At 33.6% G+C, this 26,778-nt stretch overlaps 2 protein-coding genes across 2 annotated transcripts; both read right to left on the minus strand.

Moving 5' to 3' along the window:
* Positions 1-3,186: 3,186 nt before the first annotated feature.
* LOC113753981 (GEM-like protein 4) lies at positions 3,187-4,452 on the minus strand. The gene is made up of 4 exons (XM_027298271.1): positions 4,275-4,452; positions 4,077-4,157; positions 3,635-3,909; positions 3,187-3,542 (listed from the first exon to the last, which is right to left on the minus strand). Exons 1-4 carry the CDS (start codon positions 4,399-4,401, stop codon positions 3,363-3,365), a joined length of 663 nt encoding a protein of 220 aa, XP_027154072.1. The 5' UTR covers positions 4,402-4,452; the 3' UTR covers positions 3,187-3,362.
* A 13,615-nt stretch (positions 4,453-18,067) lies between these two features.
* Positions 18,068-19,303, minus strand: LOC113754036 (GEM-like protein 4). Its single transcript, XM_027298350.1, has 4 exons — positions 19,123-19,303; positions 18,940-19,020; positions 18,505-18,779; positions 18,068-18,412 (listed from the first exon to the last, which is right to left on the minus strand). The coding sequence occupies exons 1-4, from the start codon at positions 19,247-19,249 to the stop codon at positions 18,212-18,214; spliced, it is 684 nt and encodes a 227-aa protein (XP_027154151.1). The 5' UTR covers positions 19,250-19,303; the 3' UTR covers positions 18,068-18,211.
* Positions 19,304-26,778: the final 7,475 nt, after the last annotated feature.

Below are 26,778 nucleotides of genomic sequence, written 5' to 3' on the forward strand. Positions count from 1 at the left end.
ACAGTTGTAACTCACCTTAAACTAACTAAACTGTGTAGGAAGAGATATTAAAATCAAATGCACTAGTAACTCTTCAGAGAGTTTCAACTTAAGTGCATTTAATTTTGAAACAAGATGAGACATCTCCATGATGTACTCTCTGATATTGCCTTTACCACTATATTTCATTGAAACTAGGCGTATCAAGAGCGTACTAACTTCAGCCTTTTCGTTCTTGACAAACCTTTTTTCAATATCCTGAAGGAACTCTTTAGCAGTTACAGTCGTTTCTAACATTGTTCCCCTGAATACTTCTGGAACGGCCTTTTTAATGATCATTAGACACAAGCGATTTGATCTCTCCCACCTTTCCTTATCCCTCTTTTCATCAGAGGTACTCTGATCTGTAAGAGGTGGGGGAGAATCATCCCTTAACGCAAGGTCAAGATCCATTACTCCAAGTACTATCAAGAAATTTTCTTTCCAGGACTTGAAGTTTGTGCCATTCAACATAGGAATATTATTGATGTTGGTAGTAATACTTGTAAGATCATTTGCAACTGAACAGAAAATATAAAATAATTAAAACTATGCTCACATAAACCAAAATAATAATAAATTTAAATAATGGTAACCCCATCTCAAGATACCGATGTTCCATTAATATTTTATCTTTGGACAAAATATTAACTTTTAAGTGATATCTTGGCGCAGTAATAAACACTAACAATAATAACATGTCAAAAATAAATTTTCCTTTGGACCAATTTATAATTCACATGTAAAAGCCGAATAATTATCACATGTTTATTACCACAAGTGCACATGTAATTTCATTAAATATTGACCTTTATTTGGGCCGATCAATATTCATAAAATTACTAGTACCCAACTAATTATATTTTAAAATAAATTCATTTCCATAATAGAGGTCATTTTGGTGGCATATTATTTCATTTAATTTATTCCAAAATATATATAATCATACCAATATCCAAATTTAAAATTATCCAAATTAAATAAAAATTTTGATCAAAGTCAACTTTGGTCAAAACTTGGTCAAATCAATCAAATTAAATCATGACTTATTGGACCAAAGGTCCATATCCATAATTTGACCCAAAATTAGCATTCAAACCCAACAAATTTTCTTGAAATCCATAAGTACTTTATAAAAACTACATATTTAATGGGCCACACTTATGGATTTTATAGGGTTTAAATGTCCTATTTAACTTTATTAGGGTTCACTTAAATTAAAAAAATCCTAATTTACTTAACATAGAAATATATGCAAATTTTCTTATACAAGGAAGCAAGCCAAAATAAAATACTAATTACGGTAAAACATGGCAAGTTGTGTATCCAAGATTTAAGACACAAATCACCATATCAATAATTTATTTGAGAAACTCTCGGCTATTTAAAAACGAGCACAGTAACATCTACTGGATTGCATCATAGTTTGACAACTTAATCATTAACAGTGGAGAAAAGGCCGAACCATTTCCCGAAGCCAGAAAACAAGTAGCTTGTGGGTCCCCCGTAAATCATCACTTGACTTACCAATTAGTGAACATAGATTGAAACCGTGTGAAGACTTACGTAATCAAAAGCATTGACGTAATCAAAAGCATTGAGTTGTTTGACCGAAGGCCAAAAGCATCATAGTTCTGACCATGAATCCCCCCCCCCCCTTTTTATGAGTCAGAGGCCGAAAACAAAAGGCATGCAATTATAAAGCCATCAGCAACCAAGGCTTGCAAATTACTAAATTAGCCGTGCAAATTTACTGTGACTGAATTTACACAGCAAATTACCAAGACTTGCAATTTTCAGCCATGTAAAATTACTATAAATTACTAAATCCAAATTATTTCCTAATGATCAACCATATGGACTCTGATATCACTTGTTAGGGTGGTTATTTAAATTAACCTTTGGTGAACGCCATCACCTATTAAACCCAAAATCTATATGGCGATTATTAAGAAATAAATTAACAAGGAAAAATTGCGGAAACATACCTTGATTCATGTTGATGAACTGGTGCTTGAATCCCTAGAGATTTTGAGGTGACCTTCCAGGTTAACACGTATTTACCAAACCTAGAGAGAGCCCTTTAGTATCTCTCTGGTATCTTTCCTGACGATAGGATATCAGGAAAAAACTATATTTGTGGCACTAGAGAATACGACAAAATAAGAATACATGTGACCTGGAAATCATGACCCTATTTATAGGTAACATTCCTGTTACCTTTTGGAACCCTATTTCAACCCATCATAGAAATAGGAGCCCTTAAATCTCTACACATTAAAGACCCACACCCTATTAGATACATTAAACCCAAACTATATTTGATCACTTTAATTGGGTTTAACCTTAATTGACAGTTTGCAACACATAATTATTCATATATAAGTCCAATGTTGGATTAAGGATCCAACATAGTAAGTATTAATGTTTGACACCAACAGGCATATGTCGGATAGTGCTTACTTAGGCAAAGGAAACTTCCAAATGAAAGCCAAAATCTCGTGCAACCAAAGTAATAATACTATTCTGCCACATATTGGGGAATTCTAGTTTAAGCATTGTTCCACTTACGTATATCCATATCCTTAATGCATATGCATCTCGTAAGGACCTTTCTTTTAGTGATCAGCTTCATATGAAGGGGTAGTCATGGACCTCAAATCCCAATTTTTGCCTTAAAAGCTCCAACATTTGACAAGTTTGACTAGCTCTAACATTTGATTTTGTTATCCACAGTCCCTGATGTGTGACGGAGAGGATTATCACAATGTGGCTTCATCAAGTAGAGACACAAAATTAGCATGACAGCTTTATGATATTAGGAAGGTTTGCTTCTGCTTCCCAGAAAAAACAAGTGTATAACTAAAAGTTTGTCAACCGGCAGAAGTCTCCCTGTGCTGTAGTAGAGATCTACAAAGAAAGATGAACTCCATTTTTCTTGCATTAGTAGATAGTAAAATCATCTTTAACAGAGTTGATAACTTTAGAGTTACCTAACTTCGCTTGATCTAGTTTTTTGTGATCAATTGTATCTCAGAAGCATAGAATCTCAATTTACATAAGGACATCAATCAATCGTGTACGAGCAAAGCTATTTTATGATATTGTTTGTAGTCTTCACAGAAAGGTAAGGTGACGCTCTATGCAGTATACTAATCACAAACATCATGCTCCAAAATCTTTATTAATCACAAGAGCATTACAATTTTGGTAATAATTGGTAATCCTGCATTACAATATCTACAAGTAGATTTTGCTATCTTCCATGTACAATCTATGCATCTCAAGAGAAAAAAGGGTGTGAAGGCTTGTTAAATGGTGATGCTTCACCGACTTTTTGTTAGTCAGTGAGCATGAGATGCCATCATCTTCTGAAGGGACTTTAAGGTCTTTCGGAGATTTAAGAATCCCATGAACCAGAACTCAAATTTGTCCTGTGTAACTACTTCCATATACTTCTGTGATGGTTTTTCAAAATTCTGACTTGCACTTGCTCTCTTTATCTTTCTCAACGGGATTGAAACCTGCAAAGCACATTCAAAAAGTCTTCTTAGTAACTTTACTGAAGATTATCCCACATATGTTGAGATCATCATAAACAGACTGCAAGAAGTACCTTATAATAGATTCTGAGTTGCTTTCCTGTTGGAGAAGGAATTTTGATTGATCTTTCACTGCAGAAGGCAACTTTATTCGTAGAAATGAAAAGTAGACCTGCAATTGGACCTGATGTTGTTGACAAATAGCATTGAGAGGCCTTCAACAATTTTTCACTATCCGTGACGCTGAAAAGCTGCTTGAACACCTTCTCCACACCACCTACTTGAAGAATTCTTGCCCCCAAGCTCAACTTCCCCTTGACTGTTTCTGTTAACTTTGGTGCCAATCTAACTGCAAAGTTTTAAGAAAATGTTGAGGTAATTGCAGAATAATATGAATCAAAATATTCATGCACAATCCCAATAAAAAGCTGTAAATAGAAAAATCAAGCCCTGAATGTGAAGTAATCCCTCCAGGATTTCAGTATGGCACTAAGTCAATTAAATATGTATCCTTACCATGCTCTCGGATGCCTTTTGCAAAATTGTCCATTTTGATGCCGAATCTGTATTTCCTACTGATCAATGATTCCACTCCACCTACATATATATATATATATATATCCAATAATATTAGTTGATAAGTATATTCTTCGTGATGTATATTGATAGGATCTGCTATGGTTCCTTGATCAGAAAGAACAGAATATGTCTTACCTTTTTCAACTTTGGGATATTCATCTGAATGACCATTCTGCAATATTCTTTTTCTTGATTTACCAAGTAAATATGCTGCTGAGCTTCTTGAAATTTGGATCACTTGACTAGAGACTTGATTCTTCATGGTTTTACCTAGTATTGCACTCTGCAACTGCAATTGCAATGAACTTCCTCTGGAGAGAGTTTTTGCTTGATAGATACCTACATTTTTATTTTGGAACTCTATTTATAGGGCGAAAGGCAGTTGATAGTGGCCTTAGCTCTTACTTGCATGACTCAGCTTTGGACTGCCAGTGGGACACAAAAGATAAGACACAGGCACATGGATGTTTTCAAGGTAACGTCCTCTATCTGCTTTAAAAAAGAGAAAGTTTGGTAATCACATGCTTGGCTTTCCTAATTTCAGCTATTGATGGCTAAGATTTATATAATATTCATGTAGTAGTTGGTAATCGAAACTGCTGACATTTGTACCCGGTACTTGGATATTCTTCTCTCAACTGTAGACAGAAGCAGCAGAATATAACCCGTATATAACCTATACTCTTTTTGAACATGCAGAATCTCGTCATGGTTGAATCAGCACATACTCTTCCATAAACCTTTTAACTTTTCTCTTCACAATGTCATACTATAACAAAATAATTCCTTATGGATCTAAGAATTAAATAAGCATGTTATATTAGTCTTGTTAACTATTTTTAGAATGCAATCTTCTTAGTCACTGGGTAATATAAAAGATGACATATACTTCAATTTCTTGATTTTAAATTTAACGTGCAAACTGTATTCATCATCTGTGTAGTGATAAGTTTGCCATATGCTATTGTCAAAAAATGTAGAACTTTGTCAGAAATTGTATACTTAATCCATATACTAGTTCTAGACTTCTAGTAATGGTGAGACATTTTGATTGAAGGAGCCTAGGCCTTGTTCTTGTTTATTTTAGATTTTGTAAAACCAGATTATAAAAAGTGATTACAAAGAATAATTAGAACCCGAAAAAGTTACTCTTCGGTTGATTATGAATTTTAGGTGTTTTGGTTATTTAAAAATCTATAATTTAAGGACAAAAAAATAAAGGAAACATTAGAAAAGATAATTATCAGAATCTATAATCATCTAATATAATCAGTCGAGAACAAGTCCTAAGTCAAGAAGATGAAGATCAAATTTGCTTAACGGAGTTCAAATTCGCCTAACGCCTTTAAAAATGGAGACATCAAATTATAAGAATTCTGAAATTTTCAAAATCTATTTAAGGGAAAAAAGGCATGCTCTAGACATAGGAGTGCATAAAAAAAAAAGTAATGATGCAACATTGGGTTTTTGTCGATTAAGCATTTTTTATATCCGGTCTACTAACTAAACAAATCTGAGTGCTTTGTTAGCTTTTTGAACGTTCCATTTTAACGAATTTTCTTAGCATTGACTTTTTCTGCTGATGTGTTATTGTAACTTTCTCAGCTGGCAAAGTTGCTTTCTGATGCAATCGACCAGGACACCATAACTATGGGTTTACCATAACTGCCAAAATTAGATAATATTCGTAGTAGGGGTGGGCATATGGGTCGGGTAGTCACCCCTAACATAATTTGACTGATCTAACCTTAATATATAGGATCAACCTTTTTGCGACCCTAATCTGCTCCTAATGTCTTCGAGTATCCGTTACTCGGGTATCTGAAAAAAAAAAAAGGAGCGGGTCATAGGGTACCCGCCCCTAAAAATAAAAACATTTTTCAATAAAAAAATTGCTTTCCACTATAAATTAACATGTTTTCCAATAAAAAAACCTGCTTTCCAATTAATAGTGGCAGAGATATTGTAATCAAAATCTATACATCACCATTCTCACATATTTCATCCAACAATCAAACCGATCTGATAAATTCAGTACATATTAGAACTACAATATCTAATAGACAAAACGAAATTTTATGATAATTTTGAGTACACCACCATTCTCACACATTTCATCCTTCTACAACATAACAAATACAAGGATAATAAGTATTTGGCAATTTTTCCAACTTCCTTAAGAATGTTATGGTACAAGACTGCATCCCAAATGAATCGATTATGGAATCAAGTCCGGAAAAGAATTGAACAGAGCTAATTATTTTTGGAGAAAGTATAACCAAAATAAGTTTGAAAATCTTTCCCAACTTCCTTACATCTTTGGAATAGACCTTATGGCATTAAAGGTAACGAAAAAGAAAAATAAATTTTTTGCACTAAATAAAAGAGACAAATTTAAGAGACGTAATTGCAATAAAATAAATCAAATAAATAAATAAATGAAAGACACAAATTTTTTAATTATCTAGCTAACAAAATATTGGAGCTCCAAATACAAATCTTTGATTGAATTGATGAAAAATTTGCAGAAAAGATTGATAGAGGTAGAATAAAAATGAAAAAGATGAAAGGGATGAACAATTTTTATGATAGAGTTTCACAAATTTTTCTTCATTTTGTTCATTTGGTTCAGGCTTCACCGAGAATATTCGCTTTCTTCAGACAAGATGAGGAGAAATGGATCATATGGGATTAGAATATGGTACTGGGACTTTAAGCCACTTCACTTACACTTAGGATTAAAAATTATAAAATTTATAAAATGACCCCTAATTTTTTAATATTTATATAATATACCCTGTGGGTCGGGTACCCGCAGGCTTTTATTTTTCTGATCTATATCTGTATCCATTTTTTGTGGGTACCCGACCCTCATTTGCCTCGCTAAGAAAAATTAGATCGAATATCTTATTTTTCGGATCGGATCGGATCAGGTTCATCAGGATTTCGGATCAACGGGTTTTTTTGCCCACCCCTAATTAGCAGTGAAGCTATCACTAAGTTGGGCCATCTTTGTACTAAGTGGATTTCAAAGTACTATGATCACACTTTTTTGGTATAATTTCAAAAACTTCCCTTGAGTTTTTTATCGATATCACTTAATACCATTGAACTTTGAAAAATGTCACAAGCCTCCCTACTTGTAACCTTGTGTAACTTTCTAATCCTATTTCAAAATATATTGTTAAGATACTCATTTTGCTAGACAAGATAATTTCTTTCCACTATTGCCCTTTTGTTGTCTTACCATTTTATAACATTACAAGTATATTACTCAAAGGTTAAAAACATTAAAAAAAAAAAGACATGAACATATAAGTCCAAGAAGACAAAATATAGCAACAATATCATGAGAAACATGTATTTTTAAGGTACCAAAATCCAAAAAAAAAGGTACCAAAAGACAACTAAAAGTTTATTTTAGATGTCAAAAAAATTCTATAGCTTGTCCTTTTAGTGCCCTAAAGGACATACAATACAAAATTTGCCTTGTTATTGTTTTGCAAAAAGAGTTAATTTCTGCTAAGAACATCTTATAGTTCAAGGGGTGGATGGTGATTTTAAAACTTTAATATCAGGCCTCCTTTATTTTTTGATCTGCTATATGCCTTAGGGCACCAAATAAAAAAAATTAATAATGCAAAGTGCGTACTGGGTAAATTTAAGGAATTTTACAAAATTTTTAGAATCTTCAAACTTTTTTGGTCCAACTGAATTGGCTTGAAAATAACAAAACGACAAAGTGCTTAAAATTAAACTTTAAAACTTCTTTGAGACGTTTTAAAGGTGCAAAAATTTATTTTCTTTATTTGTAAAGTATGTCGGGTGAGTTTTATGTGTTTCACAAATTATTTAGAATTTTTGTGTGTTTAATATTTTGTATCCAATTTATGACAAAAAAATCATTAAAGGGTCTCTCAACCCATTAAAGACTTTTAATTACCCATTAATGAACCAAATTTGTTAAGTTTTCAATTGTTGAGGAGTTACATTGGTTGGCATAACAATTAAGGGATCACAACTAAAGTGCAATTTTGAAATGTGACACTCTCTTCATCCCCAAAATGAGTGTTTTAATATTATGCTTTAGAAAGGGGTGACAAAGTTACAAAAAAACTTAGGAAGGCCAGTGATATGTTTTTGAAGTTCAGAGATGTCAATGATATTGTCAATAACTTCATGGGAGGTTTCTGAAATTGTTCCTATTTTTTGTAAAGGTCAATGATTCTTGTTTATTATTGATAAATTAAAGCATACTAATGTAATTACAGTATGGCTAATGATATTGACACTCCACATTCTTTTCCAAGCATAATGAGAGAGATGGAATCACATTTAAATTGACAATATACAGTGTAATTTTCTGAAATATCTCACCTAGCAACTATGCTTTGCAAATTTTTCAGACATGTTAGACCTTAAATGATATATCATCTAACCTTGACAACACCATGCATGGCTACTTTTCGAAAACACAAATAAAACAAGACCTCCACATGCAAGTCACAAAAGCTCATAAAAAATGGTTAAGGTGTAAAGCTATGAATTATAGGTCGGCTATTCAGATATAAAGATCAAAATGTTGATTGCTATCCATTTCACTACGTAACGTTGATTTCCAAATGGCCACTTCAACTTTAATTTATCATACATACAAACCAAAGAAACTGAAGCCAACCATCTTGAATATTCTATTACTGGTTCATAGTTGACATGTGACCATTCTATGGTCCATAAAATGCTTTAACTTTTTCTAAGGAAAAAGTTAATTTACCACATCGGTTCCACATCATGTGTTCAACAAATTAGTTTCCAAAAAGGATTGCCAGCAACAGAACTTTATATATATCCAATCAAATGAAAAGTAGAAACAAAGAACGATGTTCAAGTTGACCTTTAAAGTTTAAAGGTAACTTGTAGACTCCAAAACAAGATCCACGTAAATCCATGTTCACTTATCCCCTCATCTTAGGCGTACTTTAAAGTTTAAAGGTAACTTCTTTTTTTTTCAAAACTCTCCTACCCTTCTGACCCTGAACTTGGATTTCTTCTTGTTCCTGAATTGACAAAATTATTTGTGATAGTTGTAGTAATTAGATTAGGCTGGATTCTGGTTATAAATTTGCGTGGAGAAGGAAAGAAAAGTTATGGACGAATTGGTAATGAGTTTAAGAACATTCTCACTTCTCATAACTCTATCTTATTACGCCCCAAAATCAAGGGCGTAACAGGCTGCGTATTAGTTTTTAACCCAACATGCAAGGCTTGATACATGAGCATCTACAATTCTAACCATAAAAAATTAATAATAATATGAAATATCCATCAATTATATAATCTATGTTATTACATAATCCAAAATCCATAATATCTGAATTTCAAACTGAATATGAGTCAGTCAGCTCTGGGGACATTTTATAGTTTAAGCCGCTTATATATATATTCTAGCTATGGTTTGGCCCATTATTTCTAAATGCATTTTGATCCAGCAATAGTTCATCTGAATGACTTATTAAATATTTCTTAGTTTTGATGGATAAGGGTTGGAGTAATTTTTATTCTAACTTTCTTTTTTCTTCTTCTTTTCCTCCTCCATTGGCGATGGATTTCTAAATTGTTTGCTGGATGGATTTGGTCTAATTTCACCAAACAAATCAAACACAAGCAATTTAGCCTCCTTCATACTAATAGCACCTGAAGGTTCTCTTTGGTGTCATTTAAGCTGTCCTTTTCAACTTTTTGACTAATTCGTTTGTTCACTTTATGTCATTTGATTATTGTTTTTCAATTTTAGGGAGTTTTTCTAATTTGTTTGCTTACTCTTAATGATGGATTTTAATTGTTTCATGGTGCTATTTCAGTTATATATAAACAAGTTTTGCAATGGTTAATCAACATGATTGATATTCACTTCTTCATAATTATTAAAATGCATTACAGCTATTATGTGGAGGGTACTTTAGGTATTATAAAAAAAATAAGGTAAAATTCTATTTACATTACTTGCACTTTTAGACTCATGTTACTTCTATAAGGAGTATGGATATAAAACGTGGCTACTTAAGGTTTGAGATTCAACAGATATATGTTGGATGATTCTTACTTGGTCAGGCAAATGAAACATCTGCGTGAAAGCCAAAATCTTACTCTTCCAAAGCGATGATTCCAGTTTGCTACTACATCGAGTGATACTACTTTAGGCTTTGTTCTACTAATTAGGCTTCTTCAAGTAATCATCTTCAAACGAAGGTGTAGTCATAGACCTCAATTTGTACTTGAAAAAGGATCTGAGACTGACATGCTTGATTAGCTTTAGCATACTGTTGCTTCATGATGTAATAAAACAAAATTAGAATCACAGCCATATGGTATTACGACACCATGACAGAATTGACATGATTTTGAAGTAAAAAACCATAAATATTGTTTGCTAACTTTACTAATTTATTGTCATCAATTATTCCTAAGAAGCACAGAATCTAGGTGGCAAAGTTTTGCTTCATGCTGGCAGACAAAAGGAGACATTATTGCTTGTTAGGATCTTGATTAATTTTTAGTCACAAATGGAATATATGTGAAATCTTGACCCTGAATTTTTTGTACGAGCAAAACCATTTCATGATATTGCTTATAACGTTTTTGCTTATAATGTTTGCACTAAGGTAAGATGATATACTATGCAGTATCCGCCAAGATTAAACTCAAAAAACTTTAGTTATTGCAAGAGTTGTCCTGCATTACAATATTTATAGAGTGCATTTCCATCATCACAGCTATTTCCATTTGTTGGAGTGAGTTGGTTGTAGTTATCTTTTTTTAAAAAAAAATTAAAATGTACATCAATTAGGGAATAGATAGGGATAAAATAAGTTAGTTACCATTTTGAATATTTATCTTGATTCATTGTACCCAACCTTATTGTAAACCGATAAATAGGGCATATATCATTGTAGTTAAGTGTGTGAATACAAGAAATATTTCCCCCCAAAATTTCTTTTCTTCTTAACATGGTACGAGAGTAGGGATTTTAGAACTTTTGCTCAAATGCCTACTCTGATATAACCTTGATCTCTAAACAAGTGCCTACTTTGATATAACCTTGATCTCTAAACAAGAACCATGGGAGAATCATCCAAAATGGCAAAACATAGTGAAACTGCCTCTATTTTAGAAGACTTTACTGCACGAACGACAAAAGTTTTGGTCAGAAGCCAGAAGATTACACCAAGCAGTGATTCGTCCGTGGCAAATATTGGCATCATGTTCGATGACACCAACCATGCCTTGTAGGCCCAAGTTGTCGAGATGCATATCTCGAGTAGGGACAAATTGTGATATATTAATGATGAAATTTCTCAACCTTCATTGATAGATCCTGCATACCGATATTGATGAACTGAAGACTTGATAGTGAAAGGATGTGTGGTAAAAAACATGGATCCATTCCTGATCAAGAACTTCTGCCATTACCCTAATGCAAAAGTGGTATGGGATGCAGTTGCCACAACAAACTTTAATGGGACTGATACATCCTAGTTATATGATCTGCAGAGGGCTGATTGAGAAGTATTACAATGACCTTCAAGACTTGTAAAGAGATGTTGACTTCCATCGACCAAATCCAATAGAGTATGCTACCGATGTTGTAGGTATAACTCTTTCATGCATAAAGAGTAGGTATACATTTTCCTTGATGGATCAGATAACAGTTGGATAAGATTTGTAGTGACATGATATGATTGAAACCATTTCCAATAGTGAAGAAGGCTATGCCTGTGTCCAGTGAGAAGACAGCAGACAATCGATAATGTTAACAGGGAGAGATAACATAATCGACTCTACTATGGTGCAAGGGAGTGAAAGATGGGCTGATTATGTTGCCTCAAACCAAAGTGCCAATCAAGTAAGACAGTTGTACTCACCGAAGCAAGAAGGGACACACATAAGATATGTGTTTCAAACTGCATGCGTATCCGCATGGTGGAAAGAGCGCAAAGGACAAAATCAACAAACTAATCAATTGAATGCAGCTGATCAAAATGGAAGCTTTCGAAGAATGGTTACAATGACTACTAATTCAGTGGCATTAGCTATAGCTCTTAATACCATGCAAGTGCCTTGTATCCCTTCTGTTGATACCTCAACGGCCTATCAGCATCAAGGTATATGCAGCCTTAATGGACGAGATAGTGACTGGATTGTAAATTCAGGGACTACCAATCATATGACATATGATTTGAATGATTTTTCATCTGTTACTCAGTTGAGATAATCAACGATTTTTAATGCCAATGGTGTTCAATACCTAATTATAGGGGCTAGGACTGTTATTTTATCATCATCTCTTTCTCTACCTGATACCTTATTAATTCCCTCCTTATCAAATAAGATACTATCTGTTAGTCAAACAACAGCCGATCTTAATTGTGTATCGTTGATGTATCCAATCTTTTATATTCTTTAGGATATTCTCACCAATGAGATAATCCGTTATGGTACTAGGAGAGAGGATCTGTACTACATGGTTGATTTCAGTCCAGGTAGAGCAAATCAAATGAGAAGCGTCAATAATACTAAAGAGCGAGAAATCTAGTTATGGCATCAATGACTAGGCCATCCCTCTTTTGATACATGAAGCTCCTCTTTCTGCATTTGTTTTCAAAAATTAATGTTTCCGATAGGAAATGTAAGACTTGTATTTTGGCCAAAAGTCATAGAGTCCCCTATCCTATCAATCTTAATAAGTGTAATACTCCTTTTGTTTTGGCACATTCTGATGTTTGGGGCCTTTTCATCTACTGGTATTCATTGGTTTGTAACCTTTGTAGTTAGTTGTATTCAGATGACTTGGTTGTATCTATTGAAGTATAATAATGAAGTGCTGGATGCTTTTAAATCATTTTATTCAATGATTCATATATAGTTTTCAGCTAAAATCAAAATTCTCCAGTCTGATAATGACAGCGAATATGATAATTGATCGTTACAGGATCTCTTCAATACTAACGATCTCATACATGAAACTTCTTATCCTCAGATCCCACAGTAAAATGGAGTGGTGAGAGGAAAAATCAGTACATATTAGAAGCAGCTTGTGCCCTACTGATTGATACGAATGTTTCACATCAATATTGGCCTGATGTAGTCACCACAGCAATCCACTTTATTGAATAGGTTGCCTTCAAACGCCATTGATTTTCAGATTCTACTGCAGGCCCTCTCTCAACACTACCATTGGTGTTAACGATTCTAGCTCGAGTTTTTGGGTGTGCGGCCTTTGTACATTTGCACAAGAATCAATGTAGTAAATTTGATCCTTGTGCTGTCTGTATCTTCTTGGGATATGTTGTGCACAAGAAAGGTTATCAATGTTATGATCCAACCACCAAAAAGATGTATGAAACAATGGATGTTACTTTCTTGGAATCTGAGACATTCTTTCATCATCAATATCCAATTCTACACTTTAGAGGGAGATACAGGATAGCGAAGAGCAAAATTGGCCTGGTCATCGTGGCTAACTCCTGATAAGGTTGATGCCGATTTGCATGACTCACCAACAACCAACGATTTGTATGACTCACCGATTGCCAATTTGCCAATCGATATACTAATGACCAATAGTGACAACACTGATCCACACATGACTAATGGTAAAAAGACTTCTAGTGCTGATGATGCTCTAGATAGTCATTAGGAAGTTGCTGTCGATATGACTTTAGATGTTGATGCAGCTGATATAACCCCTCCCTCCTTAGTATCTGATCATTCTTCTCCTAAGAATATTCCTAAGTTAAGTAATTCTGCCAACCCTTATCTACTACTGATTTGGATGTAACTGGTAGATATGTGTTGTCTGACAAATCTAACTATAAAAAGCCACCAAATCGGAACTTTCTAGAAGTTCATGTAAAATAGTCCAAATATCTCATTATCAATTATGTGTCAACTTATCGACTATTTGAATCTCTAGAGGCCTTTGTATACAAAGTGTTATCGGCTGATATTCCAAATAGAGTGCATGCTGATTTTATGGATTCAAACTGGACCCAAATTGTAGAAGATGAAATGTCGACATTATGGAAAAATAACACATGGGCCTTAGTTCCACTTCTAGAAGGATTGCAAATAGATTTTCTCAATAAAGTACAAGACTAATGGATCGATTGACTGACATAAAGCTTGCCCATAGCTAAGGGATACACATAGACTTATGGCATCAATTATCAAAAGACCTTCTCACCAGTGACAAAACTTGATACAATTAGAGTTTTACTGTCTTTTGTAATCAATTTAGATTGGCCGTTGCATCAGCTTGATGTGAAGAATGCTTTCTGACATGGTGACCTTGAAGAAGAGATATATATGAATATTCCACTTGGATACTCCACAGTTCCAAAAGCAAATGTTGTCTGCCATTTACAGAAAGCTTTTTATGAATTGAAACAATTACTGCCGTATTTTGTTTGGCTGATTTACCTTGGTTATGAACAAGTACGATTATCTACAAAGTAATGCAAACCATACCTTATTCTTGAAATGTCAGATTAAAAAGGTAATGGCTCTAATAATCTATGTCATTGACATGATTATCATAAGGAATGATGAAATGGAAATTTCTAAGTTGAAAGATCGGTTAGTAGTAGAATTTGAGATGACAAATATAGGAAGTCTCAAATATTTTTGGGAATTGAAGTGATAAAATCGACATAAGGCATCTTCCTATCTCAACTACAGTATGTACTTGACCATTTAGCAGAAATTGGATTGTTGGATTGTAAAGCTACCGACACACCGATTATCTAGAACCACAAACTTGGAGAATACCCAGATCAGAAGCCAACTAATAAAGAAAGATATCAGAGATTAGTACGTAAGCTGATATATCTGACTCATATTCGTCCTGCTATAGCATATGTATGTTGTTAGTGTTGTCATCTGACTCATGCATTCTCCTTTTTTTTTTTGATAATAAAATAGAATAATTTTATTAATCATGTGATCGAATCTGCAACAAGTGCAGAACAAATAAAAGATGGAGGAGAGTTTTTCCATATACAAGAATCTGAAAGATTAACAACATACTTAGCAAGGTTATGAGCAGAAACATTAAACGACCTAGAAATCCATGAAACTTCCCAACACATGAAATCTTGACATAAGACAATGGTATCATCAATCAACAAGCCACATGATGAATCGTCAGATTCCAAACGGTCCAGCATTTTGATGACTTTTTGTGAATCTCCTTCCAAAACGATCTTATTGAAACCCAAAGATTGTAGTAATTGAGTAGCATGTTTGGCCGCATATGATTCAACCACTTCTGGTTCCAATATCCCAGGAATTTTCTTGGAGAGGCCAGCAATAAAACTTCCTTTATCATCTCAGATAATAACACCAACCCCTGATGATTTATCGTCCATAAACACAGCTCCATCAAAGTTTGCCTTAACAAAACCTGCATTGGGTTGTATCCAATGACCTATTGATAACCTTGATTGAAGAGAGGTAGGCGTATTTGGAATTTGCTTCATGGAATTGATTCAGGAATGCTATGGACAGGGAGACCAAGCTAAGAGGATCTCTGTAGGGCCCATCAAAGATTGCTCCATTCCGATTATTCCATAAATTCCAAAGAATAACACCCACCAATTCCATCTCTTTGCTTGATAGTTGCAAAAGCTGGTTGGGAAGCCGGGATGTTATATGATCAGCCAATTGCAGTTGAACCTTCTGGCTTAAGAAACTAAGCGCCCACGATTGCACAGCTACAGGACAAGTTAAGAAGGTATGATCAATATCATCAACTGGAATGAGACATAAAGGGCAAGAGGTATCTAAATGGAGCCCTTTAGTATTGAGTTTTGTGCTGGTTGGCAGTATATCTTTACATGCCCTCCATCAGAAAATTTTAATTTTCTCAGGAAGATTCAAGTGCCAAAGCTGAGACCAAACATTTTGCTTTAGAGTACTACTACTTGATGGCAAATTCTCCCAATTAGAAGATCACTGCTTGATCAAGTGATATGCACTCTTCACAGTAAAATATCCATTCTTTGAAAAGTGCCAGATTAGCTTATCCCTATTATGAATGTCTCCAATTGGAATGCTTTGAATTAATTCAATTTCCTCAGGCCAAAAAATTTCCTGCAATAAGTCAACTCGCCAAGTCTTTCGCTCGTAATCTATTAGGCAATCAACTGTGGAATTCTCCGGCAATGTAGTAGACCGCGACACAATTTTAAAAGTTGATGGTCGTGGAAGCCACCTATCTTTCCAAATTTTGATAGACTGGCCAGAACCAACTCACCATCTGCTTCCTGTTTCTATATACTTCCTGACCTCACATAGTCCGCGTCAAGACCAGGAAGGCCATGATCCTTCTTGAGCTTGGAAGAAATCAGTATTGGGAAAATATTTAGCTTTATATACCCGATGAAGAAGGCTAGATGGTTGTGTAGCAATACGCCACGCTTGCTTAGATAACAATGCAAGATTAAAAGTCTTAAGCTGCCTAAAACCAATTCCTTCATCTTCTTTTCGGCTGCAAAGTTTATCCCAACTAACCCAATGAATTGGTCTAGCCTTATTTCCATCCCCCTTTTGATAACCGTTGTTCATTCCATCCTTGAATTCGTTGCCAAATTCTATCCTTGATAGAAGAGAATACCTCACATTTGGAGCGTCCAATAATGGTGGGAAGACCAAGATATTTTTCATGTGCAACCACTTCTTTAATATTCAAGAACTGAGTGATATCTTGTCGGGTTGAGAAATCTGTGTTACTATTGAAAACCACAGCTGATTTCTCAAGATTGATCTCTTGCCCAGAAGCTTCCTTATATAGTTGCAAGATATCCTGAATATGTCAAGCTTCTTGTAGGGTAGCTTTGCCAAATAATAAAGTATCGTCTGCAAATAATAAATGAGAAAGCTTGGGGCCACTCTGACCTACTTGAACTCCTGACAATTTACCACAAGCCTCTGCTTCTTGTAATAGACAGGAAAAAGCCTCTGCACATATAAGAAATAAATACGGAGAAATTTGATCACCTTGTCTAATGCCCCGCTGTGGTCATAGATAACCAAATTGAACACCGTTTAGCTGAAAAGAATACGAAACAGTAGAGAAACAACTGGAAATAAGATCAACAAAAGATGGGTGAAAACCTAAAGCCAACATCATTCCTTTGAGAGACTCATGCATTCTCCTAATAATCGGCATATGAAAGCTATGTTTTGGATCCTCTGATATTTGAAATGGTCTCCTGAAAAAGACCTTTTATTTTTCAAAGATAACTATATCAATATCGATGGTTACATTGATGCCGATTGGGCTGGGGACCTTATTGATCGGAATATGACATCAAGCTATTTCATCTTTGTCAGTGGCAACTTAGTTATTTGGAGGAATAAAAGACAAAAGGTGATGGCATTGTCTAGTGTAGATGCTGAACTCGAAGGAATGGCTAAGGGTATGTGTGACCTCATGTGGCTCAAGAGGCTGATGATTGATATTGGCTTTGCTCCACAGTCAGAAATGAATCTGTTGTGTGATAATAAAGCAGCTATTGATATGAGTCATAATCCAGTTCAATATGAATGCACTAAACACATTGAAGTAGATCGGCACTTTATCAAGCAAAATCTCGAAGATAAAGTGATACAATTCCCATCGGTGAAGTCTGAAAAACAGTTGGCCGATATATTTACAAGAACTATATAGATCAAGAAGTTCTACAACTCACTTGGCAAGTTAGGCATGCATGATATATGTGCACCAACTTGAGGGGATTGTTGGAGTGAGTTGACTATAGTTATCTTTTTTAATGTAAATTATATATCAATTAGGGATTAGATAGGGATAGAATAAGTTAGTTACCATTTTGAATATTTGTATAGATTCGTTGTACCATACCTTGTTGTAAACCTATAAATAGGCTATATATCATTGTAGTTAAGTGTGTGAAATACAAGAGATATCTCCCCCAAAAATTCTTTTCTTCCTAACACCATTTACAATGTATACATCTCAAGAGAGGGGATCAAGAAGACTTGGTAATTCTTCACTAGCTTTTGTCAGTTAATAAGCTTGAGCCTTGAGATATCATCATTTGCTGAAGGAACTTTAAGGTCTTTTGATGATTTAAGAATCCCATAAACCAGAACTCAAAACTATCCTCTGTAACTACTTCTATATACTTCTGTGATGGTTTTTTCAAATTCTGACTTGTACTTGCTCTCTTTATCTTTCTCAATGGGATTGAAACCTGCAAAGTACATTCAAAAATCTTCTTAGTGACTTTAATGATGATCATCTGACATATATTTGAGATACACATAGAAAGACTAAAACATTTACCTTGTAGTAGATTCTGATTTGCTTTCCAGTTGGAGAAAAAATTTTAATTGATCTTTCACTGCAGAAAGCAACTTTACCAGTAGAAATAAAAAGTAGCCCTGCAATTGGACCGGATGTTGTTGATAAATAGCACTGAGAAGCCTTCAACAATTTCTCACAGTCTGTAACACTGAAAAGCTGCTTGAAGACCTTCTCCACACCACCTACTTGAAGAATTCTTTTCCCCAGGCTCAATTTCCCCTTGACTGTCTCTGTTAACTTTGGAGCCAATCTAACTGCAAAGTTGTAAATGGACAGAAGAGTATGCATAAAGATTCATGCACAGTCTCAATAAAAAGTGAGGAAACAGGAAAAATGAAGCCAGTGAACGTGAAGTAATGCTTCCAGGATTTTGTAAGCCACTGTTTTAATCAAAGATGTATGATGTAACCTTACCATGCTCTCGGATGCTTTTTGCAAAATTGTCCAATTTTACGCTGAATCTATATTTGCTGCTGATCAATAACTCTGGATCACCTAAAAATCCAAGAAAATAAGTTACTCAGTATATTTTTCCTGATATATACAGATAGTATGTGCTAGGGATCCTTAATGAGAAAGAACTGACTATGTAGTTACCTTGTTCAACTTTGGGATATTCATCCGAAAGGCTATTGGGCAATATACTTTTGGTGGATTGACCAAGTAAATATGCAACTGAGCTTCTTGAAATATGGATCACTTGATCAGAAAGATGGTTCTTCATGGTTCTATCTTTATCTAGTACTTCACTGTACACTTCAATGAACTTCTGTAACCAGTCTTGGTGATTGATGCCTACATGTTTCGTTTGGCACTACATTTATATAGGGCCATAGTTAGTCGACATTGGCCTTTAACTTTTATTTGCATGACTCAGCTTTGGATCATCAACAGGATAAAGGTGATGAGACACTGGAATTTTTACAAGATAATGTCCTCAAACTGCTTTAAAAAAGAGAGAGTTTGGTAATCACATGCTTGGCTTTCCCAAATTGAGATATAGATAAATGATTTCTAAATAAAATTCAGGTAGTAGTTGGTAACAGAAACTACCGCTAAAGTAGCCTACGGTTGGATTAGTTCTGCTCTTAAATTGCGGAAAGAAGTAGCGGAACATAATCAATACTCTTTTAAACGTATAAAATTTCTTGGTTTGTCTAAACATCTAAAAGATCTTGTCATGGTTTGAAATATCTTGTACTCTTCAAAATCCTTAACTTTTTTTCTCACAATGTATTTGTTATGATATATTAACTCCTTGTGGATCTAATGCCAAAAAATTGAAAAAACATAGTATTGTTTCACTTCTTATATAAAATATAGTATTTCATCCCATGAGATCTGCAATAATAACTGAAAATACATTGAATATATTACAAATATAACTAATTTGAAAAATTACTAGATTTAACAAATCTAGAAAATAAAAAAGATTATATAAAACATGACATACACTTCAATTTCTAGAATTTGACTTAGTGTGCAAATTATATATATATATATATATATATCATCTTTCTAGGGATAATTTTATCATATCCTATTGTGAAAAAAAATTATTTTGTGGGAAATTGTGTGCATATCTACATACGAATTCTAGTAAACATGAAACGTTTTGTCTGACAGATGCTAAGTCAAGAAAATGAAGGCTAAATTTGCTTAGTGGAGCTCAGATTCACGAAAGTTCCCATATAGCGAAAATGAAGGAACGCCAATGCAGCAGTTCAAATTCATTTTGTAATGGAGACATGAAATTACAAAAAATATGGCACTTACAAAATACATTGAAAGAGGACAAACTCTGGTAATTAGTAGACTAATCCCATTGCATTATCGGCTTTTCAAATGTTCCACTTTAGTGAATTTTCTCAGCATTGACTTTTTGTCCAATATGCGATTGCAACTTTCTGAGTTGGCATAGTTGCTTTCTGATGTAACCGACCATAACTTTCTGGCTATAGCATAATTGCCAAAATTAACTAGCAATGTTAGTTAATTAGTGAAACGTAGTAGGGTAACTAGTTTAAAGAATTGATAATAAAAATGCAATTACAAAAACAAAGTATGAAATTTGATTCCTAAACTATCTTCTACTCAGTGTTGTTAGACCCCGGCTGATCCGACCATCAACTGACATTCTTTTCGAATTGGGTCGTAACACAAAACCGCTTTGATAAAAAACCAATCAAAACTATCAAAAACTGACCAAATCAGTGATCCGGTTCTCAAACTTTTCTCTTGTTTTCTCGAAATATAATTTGAATTAGCTAAATTATACAAATTTTATTTATTAATAAGAATGAGAAAATACCACCCACTTACTGTAAACATCGAAATCACTCGTTTCCTTCAATGATCTCTAAATGAAGAAATTTTCACCCCTATCATCTTATTAATTTATCATCAGTGATTCCAACTTGTATTATAAAGCCATATAATTTCCAATAAAAAGATCTCGAATTGGATATAATTTGTTTTAATTTAATTTTTCAACCAATTTTGGAGAATAGACATATTTTAGACTTGAATTCACATTTTTTATATATTTTTTAGATGTATATTTGATTGCAAGCCTAATATTTTTGTAACATTTGTATGGTTGGCCGAATATAACCAAAAATTTAATTTCAATATTTTTGAAACTTATAAAAATATAAAAAAATTAAGACATCACACTGACGTCAGCATATATTTGAGAACAGTCCAACCGATCCAAGTTTAACTAAGTCACTATCCGGTCTGAGTTTAGTTGAGCCACTATCTTGCCCAGTTGTTTAACTGAGTCACTATCCAGTGAGTTTAATAACATCGCTTCAACTAAGTTGATTTTAAAGAAAAGATCTTTGTAACGGGTACTCATTAGGTACTCGTTATAATATATTTTAGGTATCATATTTTGAGAAATGTAAGATTAATTAGAGAAACTAAATAAGTACAAGGGAGGCCAGATAAGATAAAATAGGGAAAGTATATAAATGAGAGAAAAGGTAATAATTGTTAGTAGTGAATATACATGATAGATTAGATGAATTTTAAATGTGTTAACAAGCATTCAATGAGCACCTGTTAAAAAAATCCTTAAAGAAAATACTATCATAATTTAAGATTAATAATACTCGTTTTCCATCGTATTATCGATAAACTAAGTCATACTAATAATTTTCACAATAAGGTTAATGAAATTGGGTATTACGTGTTCTTCGTTCCTTTACACCATGCATGGCCACTTTTAGACAAAGAAGCCATCACATGTTGGACTTTGTCCGTTCCACAAACAAAATCTCCACATGGTAGTCACAAAGCTCATACGAAATGCTTATCTTAAGGTGTAAAGGTATGAATTGTACGTCAGCTATTCATATACGTAGTAGTGCTTGCTATGCATTCACGATAACACTTTAATCCCCAAATGTCCACTTCAACTTTAAATAATCCCAACCGAAAAAAATTGAATGTGTCGGACAAATTGAAGTGCAAAAAATTCGAATATATTTCTCATATTAATTTACAAGGGGACTATGCCTATATTTATAAGCTTGTACAAGATGAATTTAGACAACTAATATATTTAGAGGTGTTAAAAAATAACTGAAAAAGTGGGTAACTGAGAAAATCAAATTGGTCAAAACCAAAAAATATGGTAACCAACCCATAGTTTTCAAAATGGTTAAATTAAACGAACCTACTTGCAAAAATTAGGGTAGGGTATAGTTTTCAATTTTATATAACCGCGGTTACCCAAACCTACCTACATATGTGTAAGGTTGGTTAAGATAGTAAGTATCCAAATCTCAACCTATAATTTTTGAGTAAATCTTATATACACTGATAGTGCATACACTATCACCGTTGGATCCATGACACATGTGCAAAAATTAAATTTCAAATTCAAATTTTGCATAGTTGTTATTCATTTAATGCTGACAGTATATACACTGTCAGTGTATGAAAGATTAATCCATAATTTTTTAGTCATTTACTAGTAACTTAAATTTCGAAACCCATGCCATTATGCATTTTACTTTTCACAACTTGTATATTTAACCTTATCTTTGATTTACTTTTTCCATTTTCTATATTTGTTGTCACTAATTTCATTAACACTATTATTCTATTTTTTGTCTTTCTTCAAAATTTCTTTTCTTTCTCATAAATTCTATCCATTTCACCACTCTATTTTTTTTTTGTTTTTTATTTTTATAGCTTACATGTTTGGTTGTGAAGCAACCTGTCATCCTTGATAAAAAAAAAATGAATTTAGCTTTCAAAAAGCTAAGGAAATGAAAACAAATGTTTAGATTATTTTATATTTTAATTATCTATTGTGATTTGATTTTCTATTTTGTTGATATTTTTTTGTTGTTGCAGGCTTAAACCCTCTTACTAATTTGGAACACTATTCTATTATTTTGTTGATTAATCTGATTCTGTTTCTCTTTTATTCCTACAAGTACAAGAGGGTTAGCTTATCTTGTATACCCAACCCTATCCTATAGGTTAACCAGTTAGGGTCTGTTTGGTTCATGGGATGATACAGGATTGCATTAATCATCCTGTGTCATCCCATGTTTGGTTGCATTTTATAAATGGGATGACACATCCTACCTAGCCGAATTAATTCCCTATTCATGGAATAAAATAATCTCATGGGGAAGATGGGATTAGTCATTCTGGGATGACTAACAGATAGGATGATAAAATTTTAGACTAATTTTTCCTTACAAAAAATACAAATTTATACTTTTTATAATTATATAATCCCACTCTCACATAATAATATAATATGAATGGAATAATTTGCCCCTCATCCAATCTCCAATCAAACATAGGATAGGATTATTTTCCAACATATTCTATCCAACCAAGAACCAACTAAAGACTAGATAATTTGGATTATTTATCCGGAGATGACTCAACCCAGGATTAATAATCAGAGGATGAATTATCCCATCTCATCCAGTCGGTGAACCAAACAGACCTTTAGTGGTTAACTGATTGAATAGGGTTAGGATATGGAATATAATTTTGTTGAATAGCTACTTGTGGTTAGGTTCAACAAAATTGCAAATGGATCCATCAACACTCCTAAATATATTAAACCTAGATTAATCTATATAAAGTAAATTCCTATTTGACGCTGGTTAAGTAAATACCTAATTGAGACTAATTAACAGAATATATACTAATTGAAACACCAAATCATTTACATTAATAGAAATCAACCATTTTGAATATTCAGTTGCCGTTAGTTGGTATATGTCTAGTCTATAGACCATAAAATGACTTAACTTTTTCTTAAGGAAAAGGGTTTACCACATCGATTCCACATCATATGTTCAACAAATTGGTTTGCAAAAAAGCATTGCGATTATCAAAACTTTTATATATACCCAAAAAAATGAAAAGTAGAAACCATGATCATGATGTACAAATTGGCCTTTTAAAGGTAAATTGTAGGCCCCAAAAACCATCTATATTGTCTGTTCTTTTCTATTCAGTTTCCTTAATCCAGTCATCTTACACGTAGTCTGGTTCTTTCTCTTCGTGGTGTGAAAAAAGTCATCAGGTTATAGGTTGTAGTCATTAAATTAGGCCTGGGTTTTCATCAGAAAATATGATAGGAGAAGCAAACAACAGTTGTGGACGAATATCATCTTTTCCTTGTTTACGTTGAGTTTAAGAAACTATCACATATCTAGTATGTTTTCCCATTTGGAGGGGCCAAATATGAGAGGCTGATTTTATTGTGTTTAGACATAATATTATTTGAAATATTATTTAAAAATAATTATTTTAACACTTTTTGTGATATGATATATGTGAAATATAAAAAGATAGTTGAAAAATATGTTTATGATACAAGTAAAATAATTTTGTATCCAAACACATTAGTGTGTAATGCTAATTATAAAATGTTTCATGTAAGAAACTAATGCCGAATACGATGTCACAAAGATTGTTGAGGACCAAGATAAGCCATATTCCCGGACAATTTTCATATGTTACATTCTATTTATACTGGGTTCATGACCTAAGTTCTAAACTTTTTTGGATTAATTTTTCAAACACTTCTTAATAAATTTTTTTTACTCTATCAAGTATGAATTTATGCCAAATAATCTTTCTTCCAATATTAAATTCTTCTTTTGCTGATTTGACATAGATCTGCGCCTACTAATGTTAAAAAAAATCCTATATTACTAGTATAGGAAGAGTTAATCCAATCTTTTTTAGTTTAGGGAACCCCTCCCACCTTCAACTGTCAGATCCAAGATTTGAATTTTGAACCTGATAGTGGGAGGAACTCTAAGAGCTCTCCTCTAAACCAAAAATAAAAATCTACCAATTTTTAATGAAAAAGATTTTAATTCTAAACTTTAAATTTTGTCTAATATTGGAGTTTCGTTTAAATTGCCAGCAATCAAGATTGCAACTAAGTTAAGCCAAAAAAAAGGGAGAATTGTAATTTTGGTCCCCAATCTATAGTGTATGCCCGGATTGAGTCCCCAATCTATTTCGAAAATCAATTTTGGTCCCTAATCTATTCAATTTTGCGCTAAAAGTGGACAATTGACGGAATTTGTTCAATTTCAACCGGAATCATGTCACGGGCAAGGTTTGTAAAATTGGGATTCCACGTAGGATCGATTTTAGTTTCACAGAATCGGATCGTAAGATTGTAAGATCCCACCAAAAGCTCCTAAATTTACTAAATTAATGAAATTGAAATTCATATACCATTTTGTACATCCTAAAATATGTCAAATAAATAAGTTACTCATAAATATATAGCATTTTTTACTTACTATCTGACAAGTAATAAAAAAGAGAATATAAACCTGTTATATGTCATGATTTCAAGTCTTAAAACCAAATGATTCACAATTTACACAAACAGGAGGGTCCAAATGGACTAGTGATAATTATTAATTAAGAGAGAGTTTCCTTTGCTTGTGTTTGTGAACTTGCTTGGACAATAATTTGTCTCTCATTGCTTCATTTTTCTTTTGCGTCCGCCGCCATTTCATGGCAAATTCTTCTTGATATGCCGCCTACAAGAAAATTTTCCTCACAGACAAAATACATTATTATAAGTATCCAGTTAGAGGAATCAGGAGCCAGCCATGGAAATTTTTTTTTTAATCAACGTTAAAGAAATTGCTAGTGTTTTATGTGCTGTCTGATTTGAGTGCGATTAATAAGAAAAATGTGAAAATTTTACTACATTCTCTAATTTTCTTGGTTTCCTCTCTCTCTCTCGGCCCCTTTTTCGTTTCTTTGTCGAATAGAAAAACATGTAGATTCTGCAACAAATAAAACGAAACAATAAGACACGAAATTGGGTTTAAAGACGGGAACTAATTACATGAAGTATTATCATATAAAGTAAAAAAAAATTTAACCATATTATATTGCTCAATTTCTTTAACAGGAACTTGATAATTATGTCGAAAAGGAAATGCTTGAGAGCGAAAGGTCAAACATTTACAGGGAGGATGGTCAGAACTAATCTGGAGTTCCCTCCAACAACGGATCCTGCTCAAATTTGGGGTTGGGAATGTATTGTCCGCTATTCGTTAAACATGTGACTTTAATTGAAGTGCTGGTGCTTGAACTTCAGTGTGGTGGCAGGCTGGCAGCATGAAAATTGGAGAAGAACGGGTGCTGGAGCTTCAAGCTTTGAAGCTTGAAACGGCCCAAATCCGGCGGCAACGGAGGATTTCGTAGCTTGATATTCTTACCGAAGCAATGGGTGTTGGAGGCTGGAGATTGATGCTTTAAAGCTTGAACCTTGAAGCTCTCGACTGTAACTTGTGGGTTCTTGGTAGAAGACGCAGATTTCGTTTTGTTAGTACTTGGTTTTTGTTGTGGTACAGAACCTAAAAATGGTGTTTGGTGAGGAAAGTATGTACTCAAATGATAATAATACGAATTATACTCAAGCTGAATGAATTCCAGGGACAATTGAACTTTTATTGAACAACTTCAACTTGCTTACAGAAAAAGAAATTGGCGGGAAAAGAAGAAGATGAGAAAGAATGCAGGAAGAACTTAAAGAAAGGATAACAGAAAGGATATTCTCCTTCTGATTACAATTCAGGAATTTTCTCTACAATAACAATTACATGATCGTAATATTTATAGTAATCTATCCTAACTAACTTGCCCACTAGCTAATGACATAGAAATTGCGTGTGAGTGAATCTTCTAGATTCTCCTGTCCACTTGCAGCAAGAAGGACGTGAACCCAGA

Source organism: Coffea eugenioides, chromosome 11, assembly GCF_003713205.1.
Source record: "Coffea eugenioides isolate CCC68of chromosome 11, Ceug_1.0, whole genome shotgun sequence".
NCBI lineage: Eukaryota > Viridiplantae > Streptophyta > Magnoliopsida > Gentianales > Rubiaceae > Coffea > Coffea eugenioides.